The 21,991-nt window shown below is 38.0% G+C and overlaps 1 protein-coding gene across 1 annotated transcript in view; it reads left to right on the top strand.

Annotated features, from left to right (window-relative positions):
• Positions 1-818: 818 nt before the first annotated feature.
• HMGCLL1 (3-hydroxymethyl-3-methylglutaryl-CoA lyase like 1) overlaps positions 819-21,991 on the top strand; it is a 74,411-nt gene continuing 53,238 nt past the window's right edge. The window contains exon 1 of the mRNA XM_015622482.3: positions 819-979. Coding sequence (XP_015477968.1) covers positions 875-979 — 105 coding nt within the window. The 5' untranslated portion in view covers positions 819-874. The remainder of the gene's footprint in view (positions 980-21,991) is intronic.

Genomic DNA, 21,991 nt, shown 5'->3' on the forward strand with positions numbered 1-21,991 from the left:
ATCTTTTGCAGAAAATGATCGATGGAAAGGTTAATAAATTAAACCAAATATCCCTGATACCCCAGAAAAGGAATGATCCAGAAACAATCTGTGCTTGAGAGGAGTTTGGAAAGTTGGCAGACACAATGAAAGGGAACAGACAAAATATAACTTGCTGCTGTGGAGAAAGCTGTTAAAACCTGAACAGTACTCCATTTGCTATGCTCTAAGTTTTTGCTACCTAAACGGAAAGCAGAAATGCCATTGTGAGCACGAAGCCTCGTGTCACCTGTACGCCCGAGCGAGCACGACACGGATTATCTTGCATCGTTTGCCCAGCTCCGGGACGCCGAACAGGACACGTAGGCTTGGTCTGGAAGCAGCCCTGTCCTTCTCCCTGCTCCTCTCTTTCCCCCCTGCTGCCCAAAGCCTTGCCAGGTCAGGCTGGGCCCGGTGTCCCGGGGGCGTGCGGGGCGCCAGGGGGGACGTGGAGCAGGACGGCTGGCGGTCCCCACACTCTGCCCTCCCGGCTCTCCTCAGCGGCTTCTCCCGCACGCACACCCCGCGACTGCAGGCTGCTGCGGCGCCCGCCGAGCACCACCCACGGCCGCGGCTCCTCAGCCGGGACGATGACAGGGGCAGGAGGCGAGGACAGGCAGAAGGCCAAGGGGGCAGGAGGCGAGAAGGGGGCAGGAGGCAAGAAGGGGGCAGGAGGCGAGAGGAGCAGGCGAGGAGAGCCAAGAGGCGAGCCCCGGGGCTGGCGGGCGTGAGGCGGCGGCCGCCGCAGCCGCGCGGGAGGGGACGCGGCGGCGTTCGCGCTCCGCCAATCGCGGGGCTGCTCGCGCGCGGGCCGGGAGGCTGCGCCCACCCTGCGGCGGCGGCTGCCGGGCGAGCCATGGGCACGGTGCCGTCCGCGCTGAAGCACTGCCTCAGCTACCAGCACCTCCTCAAGGAGCAGCTGTGGATCGCGGAGCCGCCCGCGGCCGCGCACCCCGCGCAGGTACCGCCCGGCGCGGGTCAAGGGATGGGACGGGGCCGGCCCCACGGAGTGCGGCCGCCACCAGGGGGTCGCCGCCCCCTCGCCGCCCCCTCGCCGCCCCCTCGCCGCCCCCTCGCCGCCCCCTCGCCGCCCCCTCGCCGCCCCCTCGCCGCCCCCTCGCCGCCCCCTCGCCGCCCCGGCTCGTCCCCCGGCTCGTCCCCCGTTCAGCTGCTGCCCTTGCCCCCTGGCAGGTAGCGGGGGAGGGGGGGAGAAAGAGGGTAGCCCCTTATCACACGCCCCGCGCCGCTGGGCTTTGCCTGGGCAGTGTTTCAGCACACGGCCGGTGTTACACCGTGTTCCAGGCAGTGCGAACGCAGGTGGGTGTTCACACACAGACAGTGGAGAGGCAGTGGCAAACCACCCAGCAGTGGTCCTCGCCACGCGTGATCGTACACTGTGTGAAAATCATAAAATGGCAGGGTGACACGCGTTTGGGCGGGGCCACGGCGCCGCTCTTGCTCACACAGCTGGTGTTGCTCGGGCGAGTGCGGCGGGCGTGCTTGCTGTCCAGGGAGGAGTCCCTGCAGCCGCAGGGGTGCGCGGGCAGAGCCGGAGCACTGTCACGGAGGGCTGCTCACCCTCGGGCTGTGAGCTGTGAGCAGGTGAGGACAGCGGCTGCAGGGACACATGAGGCGCCCAGGCAGGCTGCCGGGTCAACACCGTAGGCCATGACTGTCCTAAACATTCCTTTGTAGAGGAAGAAGTGAAGGAAAGTTTACCCGCATACCCTCTTTGAATAGTCATTGAGTCCAGCTTCAGCAGTCAGTGCTTCAAACATTTAAAAACATAAGCAAAGCCTAGAACAAAATCGTTTAAACTACATTTAATTTTTTTTTTTTTGTTTTTTGAGTACCTCTTGTTTGTTGCATCTTCTGTTTTCAGATAGGCGGTGGGATCATCTTCCATTTTTCTCCACTCTTAGAAAGTGAAATTTAATTACTAGGTAACAATGTGTCTTCAGAGGTAGAGATGATGAAAAATGTTCTGAGTGGCAGCATTTTAATTTTGCTTCAGGTGGTCTGGGCCACATATCTCAGAAAATGCATATATTGAATACCCAAAGCAATGCTGTGAGCATAGGGCTTTGTATAGGTAAAGCCCATACAGCTTCCAGCTATCATATTTCCCTGGGAATAGTGTCTATCCAGTAGCATTAAATTTTGGGGAAAAAATAAACTTTTATTTTTTTTAGTGGAAAAAAATATTTTTTATGGTAAAGAAATAAAATAGAATTAATGGACCTTTATATATTAGGGCTGAAGCAAAGCACTATAATTCCGTTCATGTGCCCTTGCTACATTTTGCTGCACCGTTTCCTCTCAAAAGATCTGAACATTTTTAAAAAGTTTCCTTCAAAATACCTTGATATGCCACTTGGTTGTGTCAGTCTCTCTCTCCCCCCCTATCAGATGAAGCATTTGAAAAGGCTTTTGCAATAAAGTGGATTAGCAGTCAAAAACTATCATTAACATCTTTTTAGAAAAGAAATTAAAAGAAAAAAAGGTTTTCTTTATTGTAATGGATCATTTTACTTAATTTTTGCAGTGCTCTTCTTTCATTTTCATCACCATTATTCTTCCTCCAAGGATACAGAAAGATATCTTCATCAGTAAACAGCAAACATGAGAATTAACAGCAAACATCCTCCCTGTGCACATAGATGTGGGTATGAGCTGCACAGTGCACTAATTAAATCCAGAGTTGGTCATTGTTTGTTTTAACATTTGCTTCTGCATTACCTTGCTGTGATTTTACATGAATCTGTTCAAATTTCCATTTTTCTCACGTGGATTCTTAAACAACCCACAGAGGTTTTCCTTATGTAGGAGTGCATTCCATACCAATCCTTTTCAAGAAAAAAAGTGTTTCTTGTTACTTGATCTAGAAACTATACTGGCTCAAATAATGGTTGTAAAAAGGTTTGTTGGTCCTTTTTTTTTATGACCAGTGTATGCAAGATAGTTATGGCAGCAGCACTATAATGACATTTATGAGGGTACACTAAGAAATAAAATAGGAAAGGGAGTTTAGGTGCAAGAGCAGTTTCCCAGAAATAATGCTTTCATGGCTGATAAAAATAAAGAGTTTATTTACTTGCTGGAAATATTTTCAGGAGTTCCTCAGGATTTTTCTTTAACTACCAAGTAAAATGTAAATGTTGCTGCCAGGGCTCTTGTAAAAATAAAATCATTCTATTTTGTCTAAAAATCCCAAATATATAAAAATTTAGTTATATACTGTGCTTACTAATTTGTAGTCCTGTCCAGGTTTAACCACTTGAAGCTGTACTGAAGGTGAAATAATGGGTTCTAAAGTGGGTAGTGGAATGTCTTAGTTTTTGTTTTCCCTTTCTTTTTTCTGTTTCATTTAGCCAGCCATTTTTGTGGTATTTTATAACAATATTTGTCTTTGAAAGAGAAACTTGCTTGAGTAGTAAAGTTATTAAAAAGGAGAGATGAAAAGTAATAGGTAATTTGGCTAGATGACTAAATAGACAGTAAAGAGAATTTTCTACTCCTATTTGTAGAAGTTATTAATACCTATTTCAGTCTTATTTAGACTAGTCTGTATTGCGTCAAAAAATTACTGAACACCTGACTAGTCAATGAGACACCACATTCCTGTTGCAGTGTGTTCATCTTTCTCCATTTTCTTAATTTCCTAACCGTTTGCTTCAGAACGCTTCTGTAATGATTCACACAAGGAATACAGCTTCATTTGCTTAGCATTGCCCCAATGTATATGGTTTTTATAAACAGGCCTGATTAACTGAATATTAAAGGTCTGATTTATTTTTACTAAATAAGAGCTACAGTCATATCAGAATTTGTCAAAGACATGGATTTATATCCGAACTGTAAAATGTGTTTGCATCTATGGAGAAAAGAGGTAGCTGTAGATATTGCAATATTGGGGATATTTCTGCAGCAATCAAGGTCATTACTGATGGTGACTGACAGGATTTGACCAGAGTGTGTAATGTAATGTACTTTATGGTCTGTTTTGTGAAATGCTCAGGCTGAGCAGCAGGGAAGGTGTTTTTCTGCTGATGGTGTCCTCTGGTTTAGCAGGAACCTTCTTGCTGGAGAGGAGATGGTCTGAGAGTAACTGACATTAGTCTCATCCTACAGACTTAATGTTCTATTTTCATGTAGGCTAGAATGGAATATGCTGAGGACACAGCATGGAAGAGCTGGATGGCTAAAAAAGTGTAGAAGACTGGGATGAAATTCAAGGATACAGAATAATTAGGTGCTTTGAGACCTATAAGCCAAACTAGAAACTTTGACTTTATTGTCAGAAGAGATTGAAGAAGAGCTTTGGAATCCTCACAAATCAAAGGATGACTATGAGCTGCTAATATTGTTGTTAAAAAAAAATCAAGTTAGGTCCTCAAATAGAGTAGATCAAGTATTTCCAGTCAAACAGGGAGATGTTGATGCCATTTCAAAGGAACAGTTATCTGTTCAATTTCGGCTAGTCATGTTCAAGAAATTTGATTCTAGCTAAGGGATAAGTTAGGTTTTGCACCACTGGAATGATTGGGAAAAGGGTGGTGAAATGTAAAGTGACTTGGGCTTTTTTGGTATCAAGTGTTAAGACCTGAAGGATGTGCAGGGTGGGAAGAGCTGCTTAAAATAAAGGATAACGTTGCAACCCACAAACACAAACTTATACTCAGTCCATATAATAAATATAAAGTAGAAATTTAAAAGGCAATTTTCCATTGGTGGAATTCTTTAGGAGCTTTGTAATCACAGTAATGAGGATATGATTTAGGTTTCCTAAAAGGATTATATGATGTGGTTTCCACAGTAGTGAAAATTATTTGGTTTTTAAGATCTTTTAAAGATTATATAATAAAAAATAGAGGACTAGATATTTAAATGTTTTGAAATAGAGACAATTCCATGTCCAGTTTTTAAAATTATATTGCATGGCTTACTATACTTTGTTAAGGTCAGATTGTCAACTTCAACATGAGTATTCATCTGCTACTTTAACCTGGAGAATCCTACTCTGCAAGAGGGTAGTGGCTAAACATAGCTAAATTATAAGCATCTTTTTCTTAAACCCTTGCATTTATGTACTACTACCTAGATGTACTAATGGGTATAGTAAAATAAGAATGTATTAGGAGTCATATGGATTGATGAGGGCTACCTACACCAACAACAAATAAAGCAAAAATAAGTCAAAAATAAGACTCTAGTCTCTTATTCTGCTGGATGTAGCTGTGCCTCTTGGAAGTGTAATCTAAGCAATTCTAATGTGTGCTATGTTATGTTGTATGATTTCTGTCACAGAAAGGCTGTCATATGGAATAAAATATCCAGAATCATTATCCAGAATTGTTCAGGATATTACCATTGGAAAGTTCTATAACTGGAGAGGTTATTTAGCAGCTAGCAGAAATGCTAGATGCTAAATATGTAAAATAATGAGCAAAAACTTGGGTCCTCTAATTTAGACAGGTAACTTCTGTTTCAGAGCCTTGACTGCAATGATTTGTATGTTATATGCCTAAATATCCAGACTGAAAATGCACAGACTAAGACTCCCTCCTCTCCTCACTGCATGACACTCTTGGATCAAGAGATGCACACAAGTGTCTTACTTTTGGAGTTTTAATTTGCTAGTTTAGATTTTGTAACAGATTGTCATGTTTTAAGCATGTGCTAGAAACCTCTCATTTATTTTTAAACTAACTCAAGAATAACAAAACCCACAGTCCATGTGACAATTATATATGTCTTACTCACTTATGTTTGATTTTTGATTCAAATTACATCATGAAAAATGAGGCATATGGTATTATGCAGCCTGGGAGGAGACAGCAGATCTCTTTTATTTGAGTCTTTTAGGTACACCTCAGAGGAGCTGATTTGAGACATACTGTATTTCGTGTTCTTTTTATCTCCATTTAATTATGTATTCCAGGAATAAATTAACATTTGCAGGCTCTCATCAAAGAACTATTTAGGCTATTTTCATTTTTTAATTTAATTTATCTAGTTAAGAAGTACTACCAAAATTGCTGATAACAATATTGAAAATTTATTAATATAATATGACAATTACAATACATTATTTTTTGCACCCTTGTTGCTGTTTTTTTTGGGGTTTTTATTTTTGTTTTTTTTTTTTTTGGTTTTTTTTTTTGTTATCTGATGAAATTTGCATATAAGTAGAGAAAAAACAAGGTAGATTTCCTGGACTATGTTGCAGTTTTTGTTTCTTAACTCTTTCAAAGGATGGCATTATTCAAAGATAATTAATTAAATCTTTATAGAAAAAATATGTTAATTTCATTGGACAAAGATATTTTTCCCTGTTTCCTTTGCCCACTGTTATTACCTCAGTCTGTGTTTTCATCCTGATCTTATGTTGTCTTTCATATAACCTAAGACCAAATAATTGATTGCTAAAACACTACAGAATTCCAGGTTTCCAGTCCTACATTCTTCTAGCCCTTCCGTATTATTCTATATGTAGAGGCCCTGTCAATACAGAACCCAGTAAATGGATTTTTTTCCTCAGTGAATACAAGAATGTCCCAAGAATGGGACTTTCGTTTTTTGCTTTGCTGCATATTCCAAGGAACATTTATTTTCTTAGTGTTCATAAGATGTAAAGCATATAAAGTTATTATAAAAATAAAATAAATAGAAGAATAAAGTAGAAGAGAGATATCAATATATATTGTTTGTATCAGCATGCTGCTTTTCCTTGTTGATTTTTGAAATTATGAATGACATATAATACATACTGACACTGAAGGTAAATAAAATGCCCTCACACTGAATTTAACTGGAGTAGGGAGAGTGCAATGCTGAGGTCTTTGTAAAATGTTCTTTGAAGTCAAGATGCAGTCACTAGACTCGTGGCAACTTTTTCAGTCAGGTATTTTATATGCTGAATAACATCTCCAGAACGCTGAAGAGAGACAGTTGGAAAGGGCTGAGCAGCTAGTTTGTTGGGGGTGCTAAACAGCTTGTTAGAAGTTAAGAAGCTGGTAATAAGGTGTAGGTCAAACCTACAGCAGTCATTGACGTTCAGTTCTTATATACCATTGGCCTGTAAATACTGGACAGATAACAGGAACTTTTTAGTTGATAAATAGCTCTGCTATACTGGGATTATTAAGGGAGTTTAAAATTTTATAATAAAGGTGGAAATACTGTAAAGTATTTGCTTTGCAAATTTAGGAACCAAAAAGTGCACAGAAGTTTTTACTCAGACCCCATATCTGTTTTTTGGTGAGATCCCATTTTTGACTTTACTCACCTCCATCTCCTTCAAAGCCTAAATATGGGCACAATGATGTTCATTTCCTTGCATGCCAGCTCAAGGAGGAGGATTGATTTAAGACACCCCCCGCATGTCAAATCATCATTTTAAAATTCATGCATCTTGAGATAATTCTTTTCTCATTGCTTTACCTGAGAGTGAAGATAAGTGAATTGCCAAAGATCAGTCACATCCAAATTTAATTCCTACTAAAATAAATGAAAGTATCTTTTAATAAGGATCTTATTTACGATTTGTGGATCTTCTGTATTTAAGTTTTGGTAAGGAAATTTCACCTTAGACGAATACTGTATCAGCTGGTTAGACATAGAAGTTATCATAAAGCAAAATATTTACTATTCCTGATTAATCAAATCTTCAGGTTTTGAACTGTCTGATGTGGTTACTAATAAATAGTAGTAACTGTTGTCAGTGGAGTGGCTTGTATGTCACCTTAGGGTTTTTTCATTTAGAAGGAATGCTGAATACCTAGAATGCTTAAGGGTGGAATGCTGGGTACGTAGGATGAAGTTATACCTATTTTCTCTACATTTAATGATAGGACTATTTTTTGGTATTTCTGAGGAAAAAGGTAGCTTCAACTCTTGCAGCACCTGGATTGAAAGACTCACATGTTTATGGAAGTGTGTTTGAACTTCAGTTTATATGTGAATATCATGCAGTAAGAAACTGGTGCACTGTAGGTACAGTCCAGAGATAAACCTGAGTTCTTGTCATCTGTACTGCTTTCCTTACATAAACTTTTGAGGTGTTTAAACAAAGTGATGATTCTCAGAAATTTTAGGAACTGAAGGCTATTGAGTATCTTTCATGTATCAAGTATGAAAGTAGGTATCTTTAAGGAAACTGTGGAGGGCTTCAGAAAAGTAGTTACTTAGTACTTCAGGCTATGTTGAATTCGCTTCTATTGTTTAGCTCTCTCGTTCATTTAACAAAGGCATAATCTCTCATTTAACAAAGGTATAATATTTTTCTGTATCATCCTTCTTTTCCCAAATATATATTTAAAAAGATAGATGAAGTATGAAAGAGATGATGTTATGTGGTATTGTGAACTTGCTGGGAAAAATGTGCTGCCTTAAAAGTTTGCCGGTGCTCATGATAATGCAAATGTGGACCTTGACATACGTGTCATGTACTATGCACTCAGTAAGGCTCATCAATTAATAGAACCTCAGAAAATGCTAAAACAGAACAAAATAATAATTTTAAGAATGGGAATAAAAATCAGGCAGAAATTTGTAGGAAAAGGTTCTATCTAATCCATCTACCTTCTGTCTGTTAGGGAAACTCATCAGGATATTGAAATTCTGAGAGATGTTGCTCTATTGGTTGATCTGAAATTTTTGAGATAAGAGCATGATTAAAATCAGAATTTCATACTGTGTTAAATACCTGTAAAAAAATTCAGCATCTTTGGTTTTCAGCAAAAGGGAAATATTTTATTACTGCTGTGTTAACATATGTTTCTATAACCCTTTTGATGGTAGAAGTGCCAAAACAGTACATGTGTTTTGAAATTAAGCAGTGCAATAAAAATGAAGGATTTTTTTCTGTTTTATAATATGTTGATAGGGTCATACCATGCAATGAATAATAAAAATTTATTACATAAAGAGATTATTAATCAGATACATATTTTGTTATCTGTTATTTTAATCAATCACTTCAGAGATACCAGAAAACTGCTAAATGCATGGTCTACATTTCAAAAAAGTACTTCCAGGGACAGTTCTAAGGGTTGCCTTTCATACTTGAGTTTATTACAGATTATTACAGCTTTGCTTTTCTACGTTTTACTGGTTTAGGCATCATATCAATGGTGAAGATTTTGATTAACATTTGGGACAAAATTCTAATGTTGCAAAAGATGCTGCAGGTGATCAGAAGGAAACTGTGCTTACTGTTGCAGTGTTGTTGTAGCTGATACTATTTTTAGATAATTCCCTTGTTAAATGGAGATTTGTTTTACAGTTTAGTGTAAATGAATGAAAATTACTCCAATTGTGGCATTACACATGAATTTATTTGGATTAAATATGCTTATGAGAGTCATTCTCAGCAGCTCTTGTGACAAAAACACAGATTTATTACATGCAAAAACTGCTAAAAGGTGCACTGGTGAAAAAACTGTGCTGTGTAGACATTTTTTCTTTCTTTGAGTGGGGTTTTTTTGTCCACAGATGTTAGCTGTTTTGTGTGGGAATAAAGGTGTTAGTTTATGAGTTTCTTGGAAAAACACATTTAAAGGCTTTGAATGGATGAGATGTGTGGACTGAAGCGCCAGAGGACATTGCTGGAATGTTAGGTGAAACCCATAGGGAAATAATTCAACAGCAGCATCTGGAAAGGAACTGTATGTGGCTTTAGGGCTTACTTTTAATGCAAGCAGTTAAGATGAGATTAAATATAGGTGTTAGTATGTGAGAAATGGAGGAACAAGGTAAGCGATGAAGGTATATCATGTGGAACACTGGGATTAGGGAAGAGATTTAACAGAATCTGCAGCTGATCACAGCTGAATTTTTAAAACCCTGGAAACATAATTTGAATTGAACTACATACTAGCTTACTAGAATACTCTACTGGGGAGTGAGAAGACAGAGTATAGGCCAGTTCATTGGCCTTGGCACATCACTTTTGCCAGAATGGGATGAATGAAGATGATGGAAAGTCAAGCTACTAAGTCAGTTTGCTGTTGGCTATGCAGAGAGGAATCAACTGGTGATTGAGAATTTTGTCTTGTCTCCTTGCCATTTTTTGATATTCATGACTTGATTCAGTTTCCTAAGCACTAGATGTGAGATGCCCTAAGGTAGCTGAGATGGCTTATAGGGTTGGCAGGTACCGAACAGGATTTACAGGAGACCTGTGCTCTCTGGCACAATGGCTAGAGGTCAAGTCAGATGCATCCCAAATGCACAAGGGTGCCTGTAATTAGCCATCTGACTTGTGCCCCTACTGTTAGCTGAGTGGTTGAATATACTTTTGGCCATTTCTGACTGTGCTGAGAAGAGGCTTAATTCAGTTGGCCATTCTTCATTGATGACACCATGCCCCATAATATCCTCCTTTATTTCCAGCTTCTGAAAAGCCACAGGTCCTATGTCCTGCATGCTGTGTTTAGGGAATCTTATGACAGTTTATGCTAATATTTATGTTGGCTGTACATGGATACCTAGGACACCTGTAGACATAACTTGTAGATACTTAAGTTCAGGTGTTTTAAAGTCCAGTTGAGTCCTATCATTAAGAACATTTCAGGACATTTTGAACTTAAAAAGTGGTATGGCTGCATTGCCATTTAGTCCATGTAGCATTATCTTTTGTCAGTGTTGGGAAAAATCCTTCAGTTAAGATTATGTGTCACAGTAAAATGAAAATACAGCAATTAGTAGTACTATTAGATATCTTTTTTTTTTTTTTGTCCTTCCTTAACACTGGTGTTATTACCCATTTTACAATAACATACATTTCTTTCTCATCACTTTATTATTCAGAATATGGATGCTTAAAAAACCCCAAACTTCCTGAAAGTCTAGAAGGGAAAGCAATAAAAAATCAGGAAATACCATGATTCATTTTGTCGTGACAACCCTTAATCTCCTCAAACTGTCTGAAGTGATATGTTACCAATTTGAGTTTGTCATAGTTCCTCCAGTACCATTATATTTTCTTCCACTTGTTCATTTCACTGTTTTCAGGTTTGCATGATTAGAATGTGCTAAAATTACTATTACATTACTATTTACTGTAATAAATTAGAAATTTAACCAGTTCAGAAGATGCTGTGACATATCCTTATTACATGAGTATATTTTAGTAAGCTTATAGAATGTGATAATTTATTTTAAATGTTTATTTTAAAACTAGCACCTTATATCTATACATTTTTAATATTTCATATAAGGAAAATTTTTAATGCCTTTAACTATTTTCAGCTAAATAGGAAGAAAATTATATTCTTTAAATATGCTCACATTTGACTAATTTCATAGTGAAAGTTTTTTATAACAGATTTTTATATGAAGATTTTTATAACATCAAGAATGGTGTAGTGTTCAAGTTATAATTTCCTTACCATTATTGGGAAATTATTATGGTAACACTTTACAGATGTTATTTTTCTAAAGAACTTTATAAATTTCAAATTCTCCTGCAGGATGAGTTGCCAATAGTGATGAAATAAATAGCCATTAAAATACTGTCATTTTAATCAGTGTCTTTTGGAAAAAGAGCTATGGAGAGCATAGTGGTGGGCCACCTGTAGTTGAACTCATGATTTACTTGATCTTTTAGGCCCAGTATTTGGACACAGAAGATGATTTTGATTGCAATAGTAATGAAGAATAGTTGATTTACTTTCGGCTTTTAATTTTAATTCTTAAAGAACTATGCATAACTCACTTTTATTGACAATGAATTATTCAGAGACACTTACCTGATAGGGTGGATGGGCTGAATTGTCATTATATTCATTTTCCCTGTCAGTGATATCCCAAAGTATTTTAAAGAGCCAATTACTTGCACATGTTGGATTTGTAATGATGATCATGCCTCTGCTTTTTCAATGTGTGTGGAAAAACACCACTCTTTCTGCCTTCTAGAATTCTGTCTTTAGTCTTGCCTGTAAAGCACTGTACACACCATAATACTATTACCATAAATAATAGTAAAGGAAAGTGTGGGAGGTTTTGGCTCCAGTGTCATCAGTGTGCTGTTGATCTCTGTTCTCTGTATCATTTTAATCCAGCCCAGATGGCAGAGTATAATTGCTTTTCCAGGCTTTGACCAAGATAGGGATATGGATGAAAGTGAGTTGGCTGTAAATCAGCTTGGTTAATGGAGAAATGCTGCTTGTTAGCCAAGGGAAGCATTTAGGGAAATAGAAAAAAGTAATGTATACACCATGTCCTGAAAATACATTTTTAATTTTTGCTGAAGGGAGTGGCTGTGTTGGCCTCCTGTTAATAATAGAGGTATCTAGTACCATTTATTATTCGTTTCCTTGTAACACAAGTCTTACTCTGGTTGTGTATGCCTCTGCTACAACCTGACACTACTAATTGATTCCTTGATCATTATTTTTCAAGTTACCAAAAATAGTCTGTGACTTCAGAACAGCTATGTGCTTTCTTAGGTTGCAGAACTGTTTGCTGTAATTTGGGTATTCAGATCTTCAGAGCTGGGTATACAAATGCACTCTACATTTGTTGAAAACAGCAACAAATGGTTTTTAGAAGGTATCGAGTTGTCAGTGATAATTCAGAAAGTTCAATCTCATCCAGGAGACTGTTATTTGACAAATGTAGCCTGTCGTTTTTGTTGTCAGGTTATGAATGAATTTTTGTAAAATATAGACATTAATATTAAAGAAGGTATTTCTTTGTTTTCAGAGGTAGTGTGCAATCTTTGGGCTTGTTTTTATCTTTCTGTTCATCCTGTTATGCTACTTCATTTTTTTTAAGAGCATCCAACAACCTAGCAGAGCATTGGACGTAGTTTCCAGTTACTCTTAGAACTAGTGGCTGCTTCTGTTAGACACTCAGTCTCCAGTTCCTGAGATTTCTTTCTTTGAAGAGCTTTCAAAACATCAGTTTTGTTAACCTGCCATAGGCCTGTGGGATTTTCTGACCCACTGGAGCTTGTGTTTGGTAAATTTTAAGCCATGACTACACGAGATATCTGTGTGACTCTATACTGACAAGTTGCCCTTGGCCACATTGTTAGAATGTAGCATGGACTCTCATGATTTTGATGATCACAATTTAAAATATGTAATGTATATAATTCAATGTATAAAATTCAATGTATATAATTCATATTTCTTCCCTTTGCTTAATAAAGGGAAAAACTTCTGGGGGTCTATAACTATCTTCACATCAAAATTGCTTCATAGATATTTTCCAGTATATTTTCACTGGCTTTGTTTCTATTGAGTTGTGAAAATAACAATGAAATGTCTAAATTCATAATAAATCTTAAATGTTAATAATTATATGCTTAAATTTCTCCATATTTACTTATATTATTTCAAATAGTACCAGTAATTGTATTTTATGTAAAACTTACATATTTCTTCATAAATGTGTATATTAATATATTTTGCTCATGACTATTATATAAAGTGGGAAATACTGTTTTATTGATTTTCTATTCATCATAGCCTTTACTGTATCCCTGAGATAACACCACCAGTTAAGTTGTGTGCTATCATTTCACCATATCTATGGTTTGTTGGGTTTTGGAGTTTGAAAGTGATACATGAAAAGTTAGAAAGGAAGGATTTAATCAGGAGTAAAGCTAAAGAATATTGTCTAACAAATCATGGCTTTATATCCTGCTACTCAGAAGAACACTTGCCTGGTGTAGTAGTTCAGTGTAACTTGTCAGTTTTGGAAGAAACACTCTTATATTTTGTGTTGTCTTCAAGTAATCTAGAGATCCAGAAGAATATCTAGTTTATGAAGAAACTGAGAAGGTCATAAAGAAATACAGAATAATATTGTTATAAGATCACTATGGTAACCCATGTAATTAGTTTGACTAAGAGTAGTAGTTTCAGAATGCATTCCAAACACGCGACATGGTAAAAAAACAGTGAAGATTCTTTAAGCTTGTTTACTACTTCTGAACTATGCACTTCCTCCTAGAAGGCAAAAATGAGTAATAACCTAAGAAGGAGCATGAGTTTAGTCTTTTATGTGATATGAAAAGTATGACAGAAAACAGCTTTCACCCTCTCATACATTTTAAAATGTATTATTGTTATATTTTATTCTTATGCTTTTTAAAAAATGAAAGTAGACACCTCCAAACAGTATTCAAATGTATGACTGCCCTTTCAATTAAACCAAACAGTTCCAGGCTTTCAGTTTATGTGTTCATATTTCAAGCTGAGTTTACTTCAGTTGGTCATATGAGGTAAATTGTGTACTGGGGGCAGCTGCAGGTTCTGGTTTCCCATCCATTAAGTACATCTACTGTAAGCAAAATAGTAAACTACAAATCATAGAAAGTAATCTGCAGGTGTTTGACCAAATTATGTGACAGTTGATTTCTTCTGATCTAATATAAAGGAAATAGTCTAGAAAGTGAGGAATTCCTCCTTTCCCCTCTCTCGGACTCCTGCAGACAGAGATTATATTGATTTATTAACTCTGTAGCTCTTTAGAAAATGTGCTATTTTGTGTTTGTCTGAAAGAAGTGTTCGTTCTTTTAGAAAGGAGTTCCTTACTTGTTTTGCTACATCTCACTGCATTCTGCTTAGAATGTCAGGAAAGTACTATGAAATTGGTTTGCAAACTTAGTACCTGTGTGGTAATTGTCTGTGTTATAGGTGATTTACCACAATTGCATATTATACCAAAGTTTTCTCTTTTATAAACATGGTTCTGTTTGTGTATCAGACAGAGCTCTTTTACTATTGGATTTCAGTGTATTTTTTAATGTCAAACCCTTGTTCATTGCTTGAATAAAACATTATTATTTGGGATTACTGTCATAACATCTGATAGCTGTATCCTCCAGTGGATAAGGAGATAAATCAGAGAGAGCTAATACACAAAACACTAATGTTCAGATGTATTTTATGAGTGCTGCTACTCTAATTTGAAAAGTGTGGTATTTCTGGCCTCCATCAACAAAGCTTATCCTTAGGATGCTAGGTATTAGCAACTACTACACTTTTGTTTCAGATGCAACTGATAGAAAGGGGCAAAGAAAGGGAGATATAGGTTGCATTCTAATCCCAGCCTGTTTGACTTGGGGTACAGAAATACTCAAGGAGTATATATCTGAACTGGATGTTAAGGAACAAGGTTCAGATATTACAAGGTGCTCTAGAATAAGAAATTCCTCTGTCAGGGAGAGGTGAGGGCCAGCAGCTCCCTAAGGGAGGGACCTGAGGGTGGTAACAGGCAGGTCCCTAGGCATTCCATGGGAGCTAAGTAGGATGTGAAGGGTAGGCCTAGAGGTGGTATCCTAGAGGGTAGGCCTAGAGAGGGTTCAAGCACAAGTCCAGGTCATTTGGGCGAGTTTGTGATGCTAAAGGAAGTCCAAGGTTACAGCTGGGAGTGCAGGTCATTGAGTCATGGTCTGACTTCTGTCCAGTGGAGGTAAGCAGAGTTGGCCATGCAACCCTGTACCCCTCAGGCAGATCCATAGTGATGAGAGAGATCCAGGGTCAAACTGCAAACTTGGTCCATGGGTCTAGGTTTGGATCACTGTGAATTCTCTGTTTACAGAGGAGTCACAGGAAAACAAGGAGGCAAGAATTAAATTGGTCTGATTTGCTTCTAAGGTGTTGTTTGGGCAGAAGAATGGAGATCATACCAATTGCTCCAAAGAGATGGTCTGAAATGACTTAGTATCTTTATTGGCCTGATGCTACCTCAGTATCCACGTGCTATATGATGCCTTTCATGTACCTGGAAAATTGTTGATGTTTAAGGTGACAGTTACATAGAGTACATTTTGGATTGTCTGCTGCAAACAGTGAAGTTTCATCCTTTCTACATATTTATATGCCCTCGAGTTTTTCAGTGAGGAAGAATTTAACGGCAAAGGTGAAATCAGCAGCAGGATGGATTGGGAATTATGTCAGCAAGGAAGACTGAAAACTTGATTTAGAATGATGGAAAGAATATATTCCCTACTGAAGGAATGAGGAACTCAAAGAAGTTCCTCTGATTTCTCTTGAAATCATCTATAGATGATACATAGTTCATATGAAGGAAATGTTTCCTTGAGATTACAGCACCTGAATTAAGACATAAGTAAGTATGTACAGTTCTACCTGAAGTTCCTGTGATAGCCATTGCAGTCATGGGACAGGACTCAATTGCCTAAGCATAGGTGCCTAATGCCATTTGAAACAGTACATGAGACGTCTTTCTGGTGTAGTGATATTCTATGGATTGAAAAACGCACAAGACACTTGTGCCCTTCTGGAGTGTCATTCGGTCTCCTAGCAGTTAAACATACCTGGCAATTGAGATCATCAGCCACTAGGTGTGAACCTTAGGATGACCTGACTTATTTTTTATCTCCATCAGCCATATTGGAGCTTCTTCAGTGGAAATGGCAATTTAGACATCTGTTATGCCTTCATAAACGTGCATGGGGGGACCATTTAGATGCTCAGTTAGTTGTCAAACAGATGTTCTAGTGCCATTTCAAGTGCCTGCCAGTTTAAAGACATCTTGATAGATTTGAAATGAGACCTGCATTAAATGGACAAAGTGGGACCCTTCCCTTTCTGAGCAGTACTTGGAGGCCAGAACTCTTGAAGTCATCCAGAATGACTCCAGGTAGATCTATGTAGACAACAGCAGTGAGGTGCAGTTTCTTAATCTTGATCTGAATACCTTGTCTGCTGTAGCTTTAGAAGACCTATTCTATTGCTTTTTAAAACTTGTAGCTGTGTTCATGAGTAGTGCAGTTGAGTGTGACTTGAATGTTGTAGTTTTGTATAAGAATAATATTCTTAATATGGCAACATTTTTCTTCACTCTTTTGGGCATTCATTATTTATGTAATTTGTTACCTTTTGATTTTCCAGCTAATCAGAATACTTGTCAGATTTTTTTTCCAAGTCTTAATTTCTATTTTCTAAATAGAAGTAATAGGTTTTTTTTCTTTATTTGTTTATTAGTTAATATTATTTGTTATTTGTCACCTTTCCCTTTACCATTAAAGTCCTCTTTGTCAGCAGGATTAGAGAAAACAACTGGCCACTCCAGCAGCATAAGCATAATTCTTGTAGCTCAGTTAAATTTCTTTCTGTTTAAAATCATATTTCTTACATTTGTAAGAATGTAAACAACTCTGCAACAATAAGTAGTGTACTATCAGATTATATTGGATTTTAATAATTAACATAAATGGCAGCAAGAATCTTAGGACCAATACTTTACCATAGCAATCCCTACAGTGACTTCTCTGTCAATTCAGACAATCTCTTGATATATGTAAATCACTACTCTTTCATGAGCTCAAACGGGCCTTCTGACCTCAACAATTATTTGGTTTCTTTCAGATAAGTTATATCTGCTCTTAACTAATTTTATTCTGTGATGATTTACTTGCTTTTTATATTTTGGACATGTCTCTGTTGACTGAATTATTTTTTGAAGTAAGAAGTCCCAATATTTCTATGCCAGGCTACTGTTTTATCTATGACATCTAGTTTATAGCCCAGGATCAGTTTTGCCATTTCATTTTTTTTTACTTAGCATCAGAAACAATATGGAGGGTCCTAAGTGTTATTTTATGTATTGCTGTTATTGAAACACATCTGGTATGTCAATGGGATTTTTGGGGTATGTCTGTGTTAACATTCAGGTCATGCATATAAAGTGATATCATAAGAAAACTTCATTTGAAGAAAGATTGTCTGGGGTTGAGTGTTTTTGCTAGTCATGGTCCATTCATGGCTATTCTTCACCGAGCGGTCATGTCAGCAGCATACAGCAGCAGTTACAGAATGCTCAGTTTATCTTTACTGAGGGATATTCCTCAGGTGCATCCCACTGTTTTTTGAATCTTCTCCATTTTTTATCTAGTTAAGATGGGAATGAATATGTTTTATATCTTCCTTCTAGTAGTGTGAGCTATGTCAACAAGGATTTTAATTTCTTCCCGTTTATTTCCTCTAGGTCTTGCAAAGTTTAGAGACATCTATGTGTTCAGATGATTGACCAGTTTTCTTTGTTCTCCTTCCAGCAATCATATTATTTATCATAGAGCCTTCTCCTGGTTTTTTGGGTATTTTTCCATGTCACTGCAGATATGCATTATGGAGTTTGATGCCACCTCTCTGCTGATTCTTGTTGAAAACTGTTTTCCTGAGTTGTTCTTCTTTGTACAAGATGGACCTACCTTAGTTCAGTTGTCCTCTATGCCAGAACACCACCTTGTGGAAAAGGAAAGCAGAGCTTTAGCTTGCTTGGTTAGAAGGAATGAAAAGACTTGAACCTCCAGATCCTTCTCTTTTATGTTTTTCAGTTACTTTTGAGAAGCTCTAGAGAATATTTGCCATTGCTGTGTCTGTCCTTATGAAGGACCTTCATGGAATAAAAATCAGAAAGCTGAAGGAATCTCAGCACCTTCAGTAGAAGTAATGAAATAGTGACAGAGCTTAAAAGGTGTGTTTATTTAATTTGTTTACATTTATTGTTACATTAGGGAGATTTTACTGCTTTAATTAAAAGTTACTAGGGTTTTCTATAATGAACCTGAATTTGCAGCTATTTATAGTTGGGAGAAAATGTTTCCATGCAGAAATTTGGCATTCAATGTCTCAAGCTAAATGGTTTGGTTTTCCTTTTTCTATTTCTTTTAAAAATACTCTTTGGCTGCATTCTGTTTTGAGGGAGGCAGGGTTTTTTTTTTTTTGTGTGGTTTTATATGCTTTTTGTGCTCCCTTGGCAAGACTTGATACATGGAAAAAAAATTTTCCAGGCTCTTAGTCTTTTATGTCAGCTATTTCCTTTTTGATATTTAAAACATGATACTTTTTTAACAGAGACCCTGTATTATTCAATAAGCAGTCACCCCTAAGTATTTGCCATTACTACTTTTCATATATTATTACATAAAAACAGTTCATATAGTTCAAGTTAGTAAATATTTTTTCTGAAACAAAATTGTATACCTGGCATGTTTAGTCGTACTAAAATTGGTACTTGTGTATTTCTGCAAAGTTCACAATTTCTCATTCATTGAAAATATAGAAATTTGTTTTCATTTTTCTGTTTCTATTTTCTAATTATTATCTGTGGGACATTTAATACCATACTTAAAGGAGTTGAAATTCTCTAAGTTGGTCTCGTTGGTTCAGAAAATCATCCCTTTTGCCCAAGGGTGTGCTGTACATTTGAAATGCTCCAGTTAGAGTTTGGGGAAATGAGTCCTTCAATTCAATGGACTGATGCCATCCAGGTAGTAAACAGATAAGTGTTTAAACTCTGCCTAAGTTCTTACAGACTTCAGTGTGTTCTGTACATTTGGAGCTTGACTAGTAAGTGCAGATGGCATTGAGCCTGGCACAGAATGTGACTCGTGACTCAGGTGATTTCTTCAGATGTTATTTAAGTAATGTCCAGATATTCTGCAAGTGTGCAACTGTGATCAGAAAACTTCCTAGAAAGTGGAGTCTCCTCTTTCTTCCCAACAGCTTTGTCAAGTACATATTTCTTTCTCTTGGAAGAATGTCCCAAGAGTTACAGATTATTCACAGGACAGGTGAGATTCCTTTGTTCCTTGGATTCAACTTGGGCCACATCATAGAAAAATGCTAGTCACTTTAGCAGAAGATGGTACACATACTCTTATAGTCTCCAATTTTTTTCTGAGTTCTATCCAGCAGCAATGGACTGTAAAATGTATAAGTAGTACACTGGGATTTGAACCTAAGTGTTCTGCCTGTCTTTGACTTGCTTCTTATCTGAGCTTTAGGAATGAAGCACAAGAGAAATTATTAGTTATGCTGGTGAGAAGGATGATCAGAACAGAATTTGTGAGATGAATAAGAAACTGGCTGAGGAGGAAATAGGAGATAATATTGAAAGCAGATTTATTAGACTGGAAAGACATTGCTGGTGGAGTTTGTCCATGATTTTTTTAAAACATCTTTCTTCTAATCTATTTTTTTTTTGAGATAATATATGTTTGTACTAAAATAAGGTAATGATGTTAGTCCAAAAGTTTTCACAAGAAAGTATCGAGGTGGTAATATCTGCTGATAACAGAAGGACAGGAGACATTTTCAGTACAACATTGGATGCCACACAGGAGAAACTAAGTAACATTGAAGATAGGAGCAATCAAGGTACCATAAATAAAATTAGATTAAATACAATGTAAAACAAGACTCTTCTGGACTCAGAACCAAGAAGTTTACTCTAAGCTGTTGTAAGTTCATCAGCTTGAAGAGTATACAAATTTGTCTATAGTATTGCCTTGAGTTTCCAGTATGCGGGAATCATTCCCTATGTGGTTCTCAGTGTTGTTCTCACTTGGTGAACAGTGAACTGAAGTTGAGACTGACTAGTGAACAGGAAGGCTATAGAGAAAATCAAGGGCTGAGAGGCCTGGACTATGGCTCCAGAGAGATTGTTTATCTAATATCACAGACAGAAAATAAAACCAATACTTGAATGTCTTTCTGCAATATGCCCTCCAAACTTTTGACCCCTATGAACTCCAAGGGCTGCGGACATCACCTGATGTGTCTGTGTGAACTGTTCTGAAAAGACAAGTACAGCTCTTCACATCCACAAAATTTTGCCACAGTAGGCACTAAACAGGATTTACAAGATTTGGTCTAGAAAATGAACACTTTTTTTCTCAAAGTTTATGGACATTTTCCATGCTCTAAATTATGCTTTGGTTCACATAATCTATCTCAGCTCTCTCTTTATTTTCCAGTCACAGCTTCACTCATAGCACAGCTGTGGCATTTGTCTTGCAACAAGAAGGATCTGATAATCATGAAATAACCCAGATTTATGCCCTTAGTGCTGAAGCAGTGCCATATTTGTGAAAATAACTTAAGAGGAACAATATGCAGCAGATGTGAAGGTTTTACCTTCACATTTAAGTAGGTTTATACTGTCAGTGAGTGTGGGCTTAGCAGGGCCTGACAGAGTTTCAACTTACCAGATGTTCCATGTGATCAAATAGATGCTATACAGCTGTTTCCCATTCTTTTTACCGGGCTCAGATAAATACACAGTAAATGGTCTGAAATATATTTATTGTATTTTGGCGAGTCCTGCAGAGAACTGCCCACAGGCACCAAGAATGCAGGGAGAAACCAAGGGTGCTCATAGGCATGCTCATTTTCCATTAGTGAGGAGAAATTAGCTGCTGTGTGGTTAGAACAACCCTGATGATACTAGTCAGGGAGGAGTAAAATATGGGGTTTTCCTTTGGCTGTGGATGTTGTGAGATTAGTGGCTATATTTACGGAGCGTCTCTGGTCTGGAGGAGCTGTTACTCCCACGGCCAGGAGCTGTCTCCCTGAGCTGACAGTGTCACCCTTCCAGTGGTGTTAGAATCCCAGGAGAGGTGGTGGGTTCAGTGGAGCAGCTGTCCTGCAGGTAGCTCATGCTAATCCCACCTCAGGCTTTCAACACTGGAATGGAGAACTGGTTTGGCTTCTGTCCTCAGTGCAATACAGAAAACAGCAAATTTCCAGAGCTTCTGGCGAGGCTGCCTGTGTCTCTCCTGTCCACTCCTGAGCATGGGCAGCATTCCCCAAATTAGCCATGGGGTGTGTTTTTAAGGGCACACAGCTTTTGGGGTTTAATCCAGCCAACTGCTCTGAACTGTTTCAGGATTTATAGGTCCAGTTTACATTAACTGCCACACCTGTCAACTTGATTCAATCACAGAGCAGCTAAATAATAAAAAAGGAAGTTTCATTTCCCTTCACCTGCTTTCCTGTTCTAATTTCTCCTTCCTCCCCCTCCAGTTCCCCATACTCTCCTTAGCCCTTTAACCTTACTGTTGCCTTCCTTCTCTCTTGTCTCTGTCGGCCTCCTGCCTGCCTTTCCATAGCTGCTCTTACACCTGAAAAATTCTTTTCTACTAGAGGCTTTTCTTATTCTCCTTTAAATCCTTTTTTAAAACCTTCATTTTCAGTCAGAGAAATAA

Source organism: Parus major, chromosome 3 (genome assembly GCF_001522545.3).
Source record: "Parus major isolate Abel chromosome 3, Parus_major1.1, whole genome shotgun sequence".
NCBI lineage: Eukaryota > Metazoa > Chordata > Aves > Passeriformes > Paridae > Parus > Parus major.